This window comes from Anastrepha obliqua, chromosome 2, assembly GCF_027943255.1.
Source record: "Anastrepha obliqua isolate idAnaObli1 chromosome 2, idAnaObli1_1.0, whole genome shotgun sequence".
NCBI lineage: Eukaryota > Metazoa > Arthropoda > Insecta > Diptera > Tephritidae > Anastrepha > Anastrepha obliqua.
The window spans coordinates 133,256,392-133,269,930 of record NC_072893.1 but is presented as its reverse complement, the minus strand read 5'-3'; the positions used below and the strand labels follow the sequence as shown (position 1 = coordinate 133,269,930).

Sequence of the window (13,539 nt, the reverse complement as noted above, 5' to 3'; positions counted from 1 at the left end):
TTGTTTTGAAAAAATAGCCCAGCAAGGCCATTGATTGTCACTCGAGTGGGGTAGAAAATGTTGATTTTGTTTTTAATTAAATTTATATGTATTAGTTAGTTGAACACTAGGCAGTGTAAGGTTGAGACCTTATTCTCCTTCTCTGGGTTATACTTGTGAGTAGTTAGGGTGCTCTATTGTTTCACGGTGCTTGGTAGTTGAAATTCTTCAGGTGCTGAAGACTTTGGGGTTTACCTGTAAACGGCGGGCAGTTAAATTCATCGGTCTCGTCATTGCAGTCCGGATAACCGTCGCATCTCTTTTCGATCGGTATACACAGCGAGTAGTCGCACTCAAATTCATAAATATCACATTCGCTGAGCGCTGGATCCGGTTCGAAATCTAACGCGATACATAACAAAACGCGCCGAGGCAAACGAGGCGAGCGGTATTGTGGCCGTAGAATGATGTTGTGGTGTGTTTTTGTGTGATTGTGTGCATATATGGGATATGGTAAAGAAAGATATTTATAGAAAATTATAACAATTAAAACATGCTTTTCTCATAGATTTGTACGAGGAAGGAAGCGAAATCGCTTCTGATCAGATTGGTTTCGGACTTTGTGTTTGGGGCTTCGGTGCATTATGGACATAAACTTTTTCTAGAAAAGAACCAATCAAATGTGCTATGGGTCATGAGCCTGATTGTTGTCATACAAATAATATTAGGTTAATTAAAAAAAAATGTTATTACAAAAATTTGAGTAAAAATTTCTCATGGTTTAGTTTTGGAATTTTGAAAATTTGAAAATAGAAATTATACCGTAATTTGCGTCATCGTAATTCAACGGGCAATTTATTTCGTCGGAACCATCAACGCAATCGGTAATGCCGTTGCAGCGTTTGTAACCCGAAATGCAGATACCATCGGCGCATTGATACTGAAAGCTAAGGCATTCATTGGCAATGCGTGTCTTATTATATTTAGCATGAAAATCTACAATAGATGAATGGGTTCAAAAATGAGTTGTGAAATAGTAAAAGAGAGAGAGAGCGTTAATGAGTTACGGTGGCATGAAAACAACACAAATGAAAGCGAAACAAACAGCGTGTCAGGGAGTCAGTGAGCGGGTGGATAGTAGTGAGTGATGCGATCGGTGGTTGCTAGAATTCTGTTGTGAGAGCGGTGAGTAAGAAAGTCAAGTCTGTGTGTGCAGTAGTGAGTTATGAAAAAGTGAAGCAAAAACAAAGAGACAGCGGCCATTTTGGTGTTGCAATGCTCAGTAGTATTTGGATTAAAATGTGTGCAAAAGAGAGCGTAAAACACAGAACAGTAGAGCAAAGTATTTATGAAATACAAAATGAAGTAAGTATTGGTTAATGAAAATAAATTAGATAAAAAGAAGAAAAGCAGTGGCTAAAAGGCATAAAGTAGCCCACATTCTTCCGATGTTCGGTTCTACGTTACCGGAACGATCGGAATTTAAGTCCGGCCAAGCACTGACATTTCAGCAGTAGTCACTAAGAATGCATGGGAAATGTTTCATCGTATTATTATAGAACAACAACAACTTTCGTTATGGCAGCCCTGGTTGCAGAAACCATTGAAATCTCTCTGGTGGAACTGCAGATGAAAAAAATGTGGTCAAACAAGATACCTCTCAGCAGCATTAACAAGCAATTCACAAATATCAACTGAAAACCATAAGCTGGTGATTCAGATATACTGTTTAGAGGGTAGTTCGCCAGGACGTTTGCTCAACGTATGCTATTTACACTTAAGGACCTGGCCAAGTGTACAGAACAAAAGGGGCCAAAAATATTCAACGCGCTTTACTTCTGTGAGAGAACTAATGTATGACCAGAGATATGCAAAGTCTTCGTAAAAGAAAAGTAAAACAAAACTTAGTCCTGAAGAGTACAAAGTTACTGACTTATTCTTAATTGGTGCGATAACCGCTTACGCGATTTTGGCCGAGTTTAACAAAGCGCGCCAGTCGTTTCTTTCTCGTGCTAACCGGCGCCAACTGGACACACCAAGTGAAGCCTAGTCCTTCTGCACCTGATCTTTCCAATGCAGAGGAGGCCTTCCTCTTCCTCTGCTACGACCAGCTGGTACCGCATCGAATACTTTCAATACCGGAGCGTTTGTATGCACTCGGACGACATGACCCAGCCAACGTAGCCGCTGGATCTTTATTCGCTGCGCTATGTCTCTGTCGTCGTAAAGCTCATACAGCTCATCGTTCCATCGTCTGCGATATTCGCCGTTGCCAATGTGCAAAACCCTTACGCATAATCTTTCTCTCGAACACTCCAAGTGTCCCTTCATCGGATGTTGTCATCGTCCAAGCTTCTGCGCCATACGTTAGGAGGGGCATGATGAGAGTCTTGTAGAGTGTTAGTTTTGTTCGTCGAGAGAGGACTTTACTGCTCAGTTGCCTACTTAGTCCAAAGTAGCACTTGTTGGCAAGAAAGATTCTACGTTGGATTTCAAGGCTGACATTGTTTTCGGTGTTAATGCTGGTTCCTAAATAAACGAAGTCTTTTACAACCTCGAAATTATAACTGTCAACAGTGACGTGGGTGCCGATACGCGAGTGCGCCGACTGTTTATTTGAAGACAGGAGTACTTCGTTTTGTCCTCGTTCACCACCAGACCCATTCGCTTTGCCTCTTTATCCAGTTTGGAGAAGGCAGAACTACAATAACAGCGCGGTTGTTAAGGCCGATGATGTCAATATCATCGGCATACGCCAGCAATTGTACGCTCTTATAAAAAGAAGTCACACGACAGCGAGTCACCTCGTCTGAATCTTCGTTTGGTACCAAACGGCTCGGAGAGGTCCTTCCCAATTCTGACGGCGTTGCTGCTGTTGAGCAACATCATCTTGCAAAGCCGTATTAGTTTTGTGTGGATACCAAATTCAGACATCGCGGCATACAGATAACTCCTCTTCGTACTGTCGAATGCAGCTTTGAAATCGACGAAGAGATGGTGTGTGTCGATTCTCCTTTCGTGGGTCTTTTCCAAGATTTCACACAATACGCTCGCTAGAACCTTATAGGCGATATTTAGAATACTAATCCCGCGGTAATTGGCACAGATTGCAGGATCCCCCTTCTTATGGATTTGGCAGAGCACACTTAAATTCCAATCGGCAGGCATGCTTTCATCCGATCATATTTTGCATAGGAGCTGATGCATGCACCTTACCAGCTCCTCGCCGCCATGTTTGAATAGCTCAGCCGGCAGTCCGTCGGCGCCTGCGGCTTTGTTGTTCTTTAGCCGCGTTATCGCTATTCTCACCTTGTCATGGTCGGGTAGCGGAACTTCAATTCCGTCGTCGTCGATTGGAGTATCGGGATCTTCACATTCTCTGTGACATGCGCAGCTGTCACTGTTTAACAGGTTCGAGAAGTGTTCCTTCCATAATTTAAGATTGCTTTGGATGTCAGTCACTAGTTCGCCGTCTTTGTTCTTACAGGAAAACGCCCCGGTCTTAAAACCTTCTGTAAGCCGCCGAACTTTCTGATAGAATTTTCGGGCGTTGTTCCTGTTGGCCAGCATCTCAAGCTCTTCGCACTCACGTATTTCGGCCTCTCGTTTCTTCTTTCGGATAATACATCTCTCTTCCTTTTTTAGCTCTCGGTAGCGATCCCACATGGCTCGTGTTGCGCCCGATCGCAGCGTGGTTACCGACTATCTTGATTAAAATCTATGCAATTGATATGATAGCAAAGCTGGCTTTCTTAAAATGCGTCTTCGGTATAGGCGACCAAAGCTCTAGACTCCGAGAGATTATGAAGTAGACGTAAGCGTCTGAAATAGGGCTAGGTAGATTAAAACGCAATTTTGATTAAATTGATGTAACGTTTTCCATTTGTGTTCTGTCATTATAGGAAACACAGGAATGCAAAGATAAATCAATTCAGGGAGGACTTGATGGGTTAATTAGATAAAAGCGAAGTAGTGAATACACAATTACGAAATAAGGCATAAAGTACTTTTTGTAAAAGAAAATTTGTGTGAATAAAATAAACAATGAAATATGCTTTGAAATTAGAGAAGTACAAACCAAGAAAATGAGTAAATAAAATGAAATAATACGAAAAAGTTACGTTATCTGAGGAGGGCCTCATTTCTGATAGCTCATTGTGATACCGCTTGTTTGGACTCAGTATGGGAGGTAATTGTATTTGGGTTAGCAATTTAAAGAAAAATTTAGTGGGCATGTCAGTTAAAAATAATAAAATGGTATTTAAGTCAATTATCAGAGGGCTTCTAAATTTTAGTAGGATTCATAAAAATTATTAAAACAGGTTAGTGCGTTGTTAAGCTCTAACTTAAGGGTTATAAGTATTTACTACCGCTATCGAAATAAAAATACAAACATGAAATTGACTAAATTTAGTTGAACTACTACTAAAATCTAAACTTGCTACGAGCTACGCTATCTTACACACTTAGACATATATAAAATGTGCAATTAATCATGCGCATGCAATCCAAAATGTTACATTTCATACAGAAGTATTACAAAATAAAATTATTAGTTTTATAATAATAAAAACAGAAACAATTTCACATTACATGCACAACGCATGCCGCTTAGAAGTTTGCTTGAATACTTACGACAAATACTTTCGTCGCTGCCATCCTTGCACTGTCGTTTGCCATCGCAGACTTGCGTTTTCGGTATGCAACCGCCGCCGTGCAAACATTTCCACTATATTCATACGATAACAGTAAATTATTACATAGTTGATAATGTTTGCTCTAGCGCGCGCTCATTCGCCGATGAGTGTTCGCCCTCACTCACGCACTCGCTCCCGTTGGTAAGGTATATAAACCGAGAGTGAGAGAGTGGGAGCGCGCCTGCACTCATAATCGCATCCAACTTACCTTGTCGTTGCTGCAGGTGCACAAATTATAGTCCTCGTCTTCGCGACGCGCGCAATCAGCTGTGCCATCGCAAACGCTCTCGATTGGAATGCAATCGCCATTTTGGCACGTAAACTCAATATTCTCGAGACATGTATTGTTGTAGCCTGTGAGTGCGAGTGTTGTGTTGAGTGGTTTTTCAAGAAACGACATGAGAGTGAAATATGCGGGGCGTAAAAATGAGAGAAAATGTAGTATTGAGTGTGATGGAAATCTATGAATTAACTGTGTTTAAGAGAATATTTCTTTTTGTTGTTTAATACAAACTCAAAAAGCTTAAAATGCTGCTGAAATTGAACTTAATTTGAGCTGTAATTTTTTCAATGTAGTTTTATCTGCGTTTTAAGTAAATTTTGTAAGTGTAGTGCGCATATATGCATGGGAGTGTGTGTGTGTTACTTGTTAGAGGCGCGTAGCGCGCGCGTTTTGAGCGGCGCGTCGGTCGGCGGCCAGAAAAGTAGCTGTCTTAAACAGTTTTTTGCATGCATCACTGCAAGCGCATCCTGTTTGAGGCTGCCAAATTTTCTCTGCCCACCGAAGTGCTTACTCAAAAAATGCATGCAAAATTTAATAAAAACTGCAATTAATATTAAAAAATTGCTTGTTTACGCAATTTTGCACACTTCAGTGCACTTTGATGCTTAAATTCTCTTCACCACAGCCCATCACCTATTTGATAGCTCTAAGAAACCTACTAGGCGCTACGGTGGTAGCAATACGCGTTGTGGTTGGGAACGTCGTGTTCCATCTACCAGCTGTTGGTCGCGGCGTTGTTGTGGCAGCCGTGGTGCGCCACCATGGTATCATCTGTCCAGCCTCCGTCGTCCGCATCAAATTGGAGGGCCGCGCTGTGGTGCGACGCTTATCGGCATTGTACTGATCGCAGCCATACTCGTCCGTCATATCATTGCAGTGGTAGAAACCGTCGCAACGCAGTTGCAATGGTATGCAAACATTGTTGCCACACCTGAATTGCTGACTGTTGCAGGGATTCCGCGCGCTGGCCTTTTGATAGAGGTTCTGCTGAACGAGGTAGTACTCTTGCGCGTCCAGACCATCGAGCGAGGGTCCCTCTGTCGGGGCGGGTTTGCGCTGGTGTGGCGCGTATTCGCGTATGATTTCATCCTCGTCGAAGATGTTCCGCTCAATATCCTCAATAGCTACACGCCATAACCGCATGCAACCCCAGGCGGACGCACAAAGGTTAAGCGTGGATTTCAAAGTTGAGTTAAACAGATTGTTTCAATCAATATGAGAAAAAATTGAGTTGTCCACAACCGAAAATTGGCGAATAAATTCAATTTTGAGCAAATTTGGTGTATTTTTGCCAGTGTCGCATGTTTGGTAGTAGTTGTAATAGTAGTAGCATTAAATTTTGGTAGAGTAGTAGTTGAGTATTTTTTTTTTTAATTTTTGGTATTTGAATTTTTCACACCGTTACCGCAAAAATTTTGAATTTGTTTGCAACCAAAGAAAGAAAAATAAAAAATGAGTTTTAAAAATTTTGTTACTAAAATATAAATTTTATCTACTTAGCGTACAGCGACAGTGACGGCTACTTTACTTGAATACAACACAAACTTTTAATTGTAGAAAGCGATCGCCTACTTCCAAAGCAAGTGGCAGCGGCTTAGTAAAGCGACATTTATTTGAATAATTTTTTACATTTTTTGGTAATTGTGAGACATACACCGGCAAATATTTTAAAACTGTTGCCAATAAAAGCAGTATCAAAAGAACAGAAATTATTACACATACAGGTATAGTAGAAATTACCAACACCACTTAAACACAGTAACGCGATTTTTCAGAAATAAGTATTCAATATTTTTCCTTAACACAGAGGCCCACGCGTTAGCTATTGTCTTTCGCAATGGAACAGGACGATGCTTCAAACCAGAGCAGGATAAAAATGGGCATGCCACACGAAAGAATCCTCGAATCACTACCGCCCATGATGATCAATTTGTGCAATTAGATCAGTTTAAGTGTAGCACCAATAATTTTGTGTGAAAACCCGCTGACGAAAGATTTAAAGAAGTCGCAAAGAATTGCTTTTATTGTCATCAGAGTAACCCTTTCGGTCGTCGTAAATCTGTTCGTACTGGTTATAGGTTAAGTTTGAGCTTTCGAATAGTATTGAAAGCTTCGAACCAGTCAAGGTTGTCCAGTCTGCTAACTACCTGGGACAGTTCTGAGTGGACCGTTGTGCTTTTCAGAGGGAACTGTGGATTACGGAGACATAACAACTGTTCCTGTTTAGACCGCAATTTCCATTTTTAACGAAATGAGTATGTTTTCTCCCTCCCCTTCTATCTGCAGTAGAGATTTTGAGTAAGATACAACTGTCCTCAAAATATTGATTATGTCGACTAATTGTGTGGCAGCTTAATAGCCTTTCTTGAGTGAAGCATATATTCTGATATTCGAGGTACCATCTCGATTTCAGCATCACAGATATTAATCGCGACTTTAGTTGAGGAATTTCCGATTTATCTTACCCATGTGATTTTTAATATTTTCTAGTCAAACTAAGATATCCCAGGAAATTATTGGACTGATCAACTTGTCAGGGGAAGCACAGTTTCTCAAAGAACTGCATGCCCGTTCAACGAATACTTTTGGACAAAAGACCTTCGAGTAAGCCCAATAAGTGATACGCAGATGTTCCTCTATTTAAAGTCGCACAGGGTCCTTGTTGGTTAAGAGTTGATAGAATTGTATCGGGAAAAGCTCTCTAAATTAACCAATCCAATTTTTAGTATTCATTAGGTAACTAAAGACTGCGGATCCTACTTGCTTTAGTAGTTTACTGATCCTTTGATCTGGAAGATCGCTCTTGTCCTGCATATAGGGGAGGAAGGCAAAACCAAGACAGCTAGTCGCGATCTGCATGATCATGTCCAGTAGGTTCTATAAAATTTTAGTAAGCAAAGCGTTGGACAAAGTACATAATATAAATACATACATTTTTCAGAGAAGCACATTTACTGCATTTTAAACTACCCAGTTCCTTTAGAACTGATATGTCTTAAGTACATACACACACATAAGTAGATTAAGACAATTTTTAAATCGAAAAATTTTAGATACAATATACCATTTCTCACAGCTAAAACCAGCACCAACCGAAAAAATTCAATACCTTCACCGAATTTCCCAAAATCATTTGGTACGAATTTGAAAAAGTGGCACTTACCACAATCCTTCTCATCTGAATAATCTACGCAATCATAGATATTATCGCATAACTCACGCATCGGTATGCACTGACCGTTGTCGCATTGGAATTCGTTGTATCTGCATTCGGACTCACCACCTTGAGGTGGATTGCGAGCAGAAGTGAGTCAAGAAACGCAGAGAGGCAGTTTTTTACAATCATTACAATTGAACGGTTGGGTTGGTGGAAAAATAATATAGAGGATAAATAATTATCAAATGGAAACTCATGAAGGGGTGAGGGTGGAATAAGTAATGATGGACACGCGTAGTGAATGACCCATGAAATGATCAGTGATGTTGTGTGATACAGAAAGTGAAACAAAATAGACTTCCTTGACAAAAAAGTAGTGAGAAGAAAATGTTTGGAAAACAATTTTTAGGCAAATGAATTTGAAAATAAAAAGACTAACGAGCAAACACACAAAACAAAGTTTAATTTTCTGCTCCTAGAACACTTATTTGTACAGTGGTTGGCTCAGAGAAGTTAAACTTGACGCCTAGGCAATATAATTTAAAAAATTAAAAATTGTAGCTGGCCAGTTTGTTGCAGAAAGGGTCGTTCTCCTGCAAAGTTTAAAAAAAAGCATGGCCTATGTGATGTATTTTGTCTAGCTATTGGACGAAGCTACTTGAGACTTCGGTTTAACGATCTTGAGGAAAAATGTTTATAAGTGAATCATGTGCCAGCTCGCCAACTTACCAACTATTTAACGAATCCAGTTTACAAAGCAAGTTTTAGTTAAATGACTCATGAGTTGAGACCAAATTTTGGTGATGCCCCTCATCACTCTTTTGGTTGGTTGGTAGGTTGAAGTGGTGATTCATGAAGAATCCAACTCAAAAATTCCGCAACATTTTTTTGCTACATTCTCGCTACCAACAAGTTATATGTTCTTTCCTTCATGTCTAGCTCTTCGATGTTTTCAATAAGCGGTTTGCAAAGGGTTAACCTGTTCGCCTTCCATAGAGCAGGGCATTCACAGAGGAAGTGGAATATACTTTCTTTCTCTGCAATAGTTGTAGGCGCTATATATTGTAAGAGATAGCCATTTGACTGTCTGCTCTCCTATGAGACAAGGGTTAAAGAATAGTGCAAGGAAACAAAGCAAAACAGTCTCTGGAACTGTGATGTGGTGAAATTCGTAGAGCTTCCAGAGGAATAAAGGCAGAAGAAGAAATAATCCTGAGATAAGAAGTGGAGCTTTTAAAATGACTGATTCGACCTGCATGAATGGAATAAAAATCCATATTTGTGGAAGGAGAATTCAAGCTTGCTTTTAAAGCTGGAATCATTCTGGAATCCTTCACTGTACACAGCAGCTCACGTTTGCTCTTTGTAGTCTATTTCTTTTATTTTTTATTTCTTTAATTGCTAAGTAAACAGGTGTTTAATTTTGCATTCGTTATTTTATTTATAAATAAACCGCAAACGGAAACAGACAAGACTCGTGTGGCATTGAAAAGCAAGCGCAAATTCCTAGAAATGTTTGAAGTGACACGAAAGAGTCAAAGGCGCGTCTCAACTGTCAATTGGGCGACTGCACGCGAATTGAATACTTCAAGCAAATATACACAAAAATACATACACGTGCATATGTATTGGTAAGTAAAATAAAATGTAGAGCAAATTGTTGTTGGGCAGCTGATTAATTACATATGAGACGATTGCAAACCCAAGTGAATCAGTATTCTGCAGCACAACAAACGCGAATATCAACAAACAAAACATAAATATATTTTTTAGAGGAACGACATGAATCAGCTAAATACGGGAGCGCGGTATGAATTCGATAAAAAAAATTTAAATGCTATTCAAACTGGCAGTCAGAGCCAGTAAAAGTAAAACCGGGCAGAATCGAGAAAAAAGCCATTCAGTGAAATATGAATTTGCAAGAGCGGCATGGAAACTATTCCGCTTTTTGTTTTGACTTGACGCGTGTGCTTGTGTGTGTGGTAGTGGCATTTTGCAATGTTAATTTTCAAATCAACGCCACAAGCGGCACCCACCAATGCCAGTAAAAATGCGGTAAAAATCGTGCAGCAACTGTTGCTGGGCGGCATTCGAGTTCCTACGTGCGACACAAATACATATGTGAGTGGCTGTAAGTGAACCAAACATGTGTTGGCTGGCGGCGCGCATGTTAAGCGTTACCTGGATAGCAAAAGCGAAAAAAAAACACAAAACTTAAAAGGGAATTAGAAAATGTAAATGAAAAAAAGGACTTTGGACGCGCGTTCCTTCGAGCTGACACACCAATTGTCCACAATGACAATGGCGAGTAAAACAGCGGTATACGGCAACATAAATCTGCCCACCGACCACAAGCTAGTCTCGCGATGCAGCAGTACAACACGACAGCGAAAGGTTCAAAGACGCATGAGGAAAACGGTGGTGCCTTCGTGGAGCCATTGTTGCTGCTACGCAACAATTTTTGCAATTAAATGAATTTGCAACTCAAACAACAAGCGCGCATCCAGCTCCGTGCTTTACTGCTTCTTGCAACTTAACTTTGGTAAATATTTAAATTTAACACTCGTCTTTGAATATGTAGCAAGTACCTAGATACTGTGGATAGAATAATTCTGCAGCAGGAAACAAAAATATCTGCCACCTCAAGTTTTTCGATAAATTCACGCATACTCCAATAATTACATTTGCTCACCATTGCAATTCCGTTCGTCCGACACATCGTTGGGGCAATCAATGTTGCCATTGCAGCGAAGATCTTGTGGCAGGCAAGTGCCATCGTCGCACATCCAACGCTCGTAGAAGCAAGCTGTGCAGCAATTCCAATTCGTTAAGCAAAATAATAGAGTGAGGAGCGAGAGAGAGTGAGGGAGAAGAGAGAGAAAATTACATACAATTTAGGCAAAAGTGAAAAAAGAAGAGAAACTGAGTCATTGACAACTAAAATCTTTCGCTGGCAACCTACGACATCCTTCCTCATCGGCGCGATCGTTCGGACAGTCGGTCAGTCCATCACAGCGATGCACGATCGATATGCAGGAGAGATCGTGGCAGGTGAATTTGCCTTTGGGGCAAAAGTATCGCAGCTGCGGCACAACTGGGCAGTAAGCAACAATGCAGCGAGCGCAATGAAAATTGCAAGTGAAAAAATGAAAAGTGAGCAAAACAAATGAAATGCCATAAAGAGAGTGGAAGAGAGGGAGAAAAAGAAAGCAAGAGTTATAAGTATGAATATGAAAATGATTACTTTTCATTAGTTCCTAACACGAACAATGAGCGATTGCTTTCGGTTACATGAATTTCCGCGGAGGTGTAGTGTTTGGCGAGTGAGCCGCTGAATGTCGCACTCTGACTGGCGATTGATCCAACTGAGGCTGCTTTGCTTGCGCTTTACAACTCGCCAAACACTTTGCTCCACTCTACTTACTGCCTTCACATTGGTCCTCATCGTCACCGCCTATGCAGTCGGTCACGCGATCGCAAACCTTCGTGCTGCTAATGCAGCGTTGGCCATCCCTGCAAAGGTATTCGTCCTCGCGGCAACCGATAACTATTCGGATGAGCCCGATTTTCATGGTTGAGAGTTGGTTAATGCATGAGACAGGCAATTTGCAAGTTATTGTTATTGTTGTATTCAATTATGCAATTTACAGTTAAAATTATGCAGTTACAAGACGTTACAAATTTACAGCGTGCGAAATGAGCGCAGTTAATAGCCAAGTTTTTGTTGTTATTTTAATGTTTTTTTTTTTTGTTTTTTGTTTTAGTTTGATTCAACATCACGCAGTTAGTTGTTGTTATTGTTGTATGGTAGCAAATTTACAGGTATTTAGGACAAATTCAAGTAAAATAGAAAAAGAAAAAAATGGTTATTTGGTTAGTGTTAGTACATATTTTTGTTTGCATTAGTTTATTCTAGTATTAAAATAATTCTAATATATTTGGCATAAGCGAATAGGCTTAGTAGCTACGTTCGGGGGTTCTATTGTTTTGTTTATGGCAAAAAAGCGGCTTAAAGCTTGCACTAAATTTATGCTAATACACTAATTTGTTGTTGTTTGGGAGTAGTTACTCATTTGTGAACGACAAAATTTACTTAAATTATTTTGCAGCATAATTCACTATGTTGTTTTCTTGACTAAATTCTAGAAGTGCTGCAAAACTTTTTACAAAGCTCAAATCGTCTACAGAGCTTTCGTTTTTTATTAATATTTTTCTATATATAGGCACACATTGAGTAGATACATATTTAGGAGCATTTTAATTAGCTCAGTGTACTTACGGCAGCTGGCGTCCTCATCATCGCCATCGGGGCAGTCACGCACGCGATCACAGCGACGCGCACTGTCAATGCAATTGCCGGCACGACATCTGTACTCATTCGATGAGCATTCTGTGCGGAAGAGAGTAAAAATGGCAGAGAGAGTATGTTACACACATTAATTAGTAATAGGAAGGGTATATAATATATATAAGAGTATTCGTGAAATCCTACGCAAAATACTAGGTGCAATGTGCGAAAACGGCACGTGAGGAATGCGATTCAATCACGAGCTTCGATGGTACGAACACGCGGCTATTGTCACGACAATACTGCTTAATGGTCTACGATGGGCTGGTTATATTATAAGGGTAGACGAAGCATACCCATGGAAGAAAAACCTACTTGGTACGCGAAGAAGAAATAGAAGCAAAGGAAGACCAAAACTCCGATGGTTGGAGGCGTAAATCGGGAGGACGCTGGCCTATTTGGTAGACGTTGTTGGAAAACTCAAGCGAGGGATAAATCGAACTGGACACAAATGTTACAGCAAGCCAAACCGCGGAACGGGTTGCTGATGATGATGATGAATGTACAAAACACCCGTTGACAGCAAATTCTGAACGCGAAATTTGAATAAATTTTTAAAAATTACCTTGAATTTCCTTTTTAATTTTGACTATACAATTTTTGTGATTTTCTTGCATCATCGGAAGTCCATAATCTACAATTTCGTGTCTCCATCTCCATTTCATCAACAGTTCAAAATTAACTTTTGCACTTTACTTTGAAATTTAATCGCTGGCATTTACATTCTCTTTTAACCCTTAACTAATTGCTGCCCATGGACTTACCTATGCACTCGCTCGCCCACATTTAAACACACACACACACAACAACAACAAAATCACGTAATGCAATAGAATACGAAGCTAAAGTGTAACCTTGTTTAAACGAACGAAAATGCCGATATGTGAAGCATAGTTTTAGGGGTGTAAGAAGGCTATTAGGAAGAAGGAGGGACAATGCGAAAAATCTGTTGCGCTTATTGTGAAGTTTTTATTTATTTATAGCATGTAGAAGTACCGACCGTTATACTTGTTTACATTCCGCTTTCTGAGATGTCTAAGCAGATAACCCAAATATTCTCCAACAACAATAAATG

General features: G+C 40.1%; 1 protein-coding gene across 35 annotated transcripts in view; it reads right to left on the bottom strand.

Annotated features, from left to right (window-relative positions):
- Positions 1–13,539, bottom strand: part of LOC129237214 (basement membrane-specific heparan sulfate proteoglycan core protein) — a 211,020-nt gene that overhangs the window by 41,902 nt on the left and 155,579 nt on the right. For 25 of the 35 annotated variants that reach the window (XM_054871753.1, XM_054871751.1, XM_054871757.1 and 22 more), the window contains 8 exons: positions 12,396–12,506; positions 11,541–11,663; positions 8,123–8,242; positions 5,619–6,083; positions 4,885–5,030; positions 4,615–4,708; positions 802–975; positions 235–381 (listed from right to left, as the gene is read on the bottom strand). In XM_054871753.1, the coding sequence (XP_054727728.1) occupies positions 235–381; positions 802–975; positions 4,615–4,708; positions 4,885–5,030; positions 5,619–6,083; positions 8,123–8,242; positions 11,541–11,663; positions 12,396–12,506 (1,380 nt within the window). The remainder of the gene's footprint in view (positions 1–234; positions 382–801; positions 976–4,614; positions 4,709–4,884; positions 5,031–5,618; positions 6,084–8,122; positions 8,243–11,540; positions 11,664–12,395; positions 12,507–13,539) is intronic. The other 10 variants (XM_054871765.1, XM_054871771.1, XM_054871775.1 and 7 more) reach the window with 6 other exon arrangements.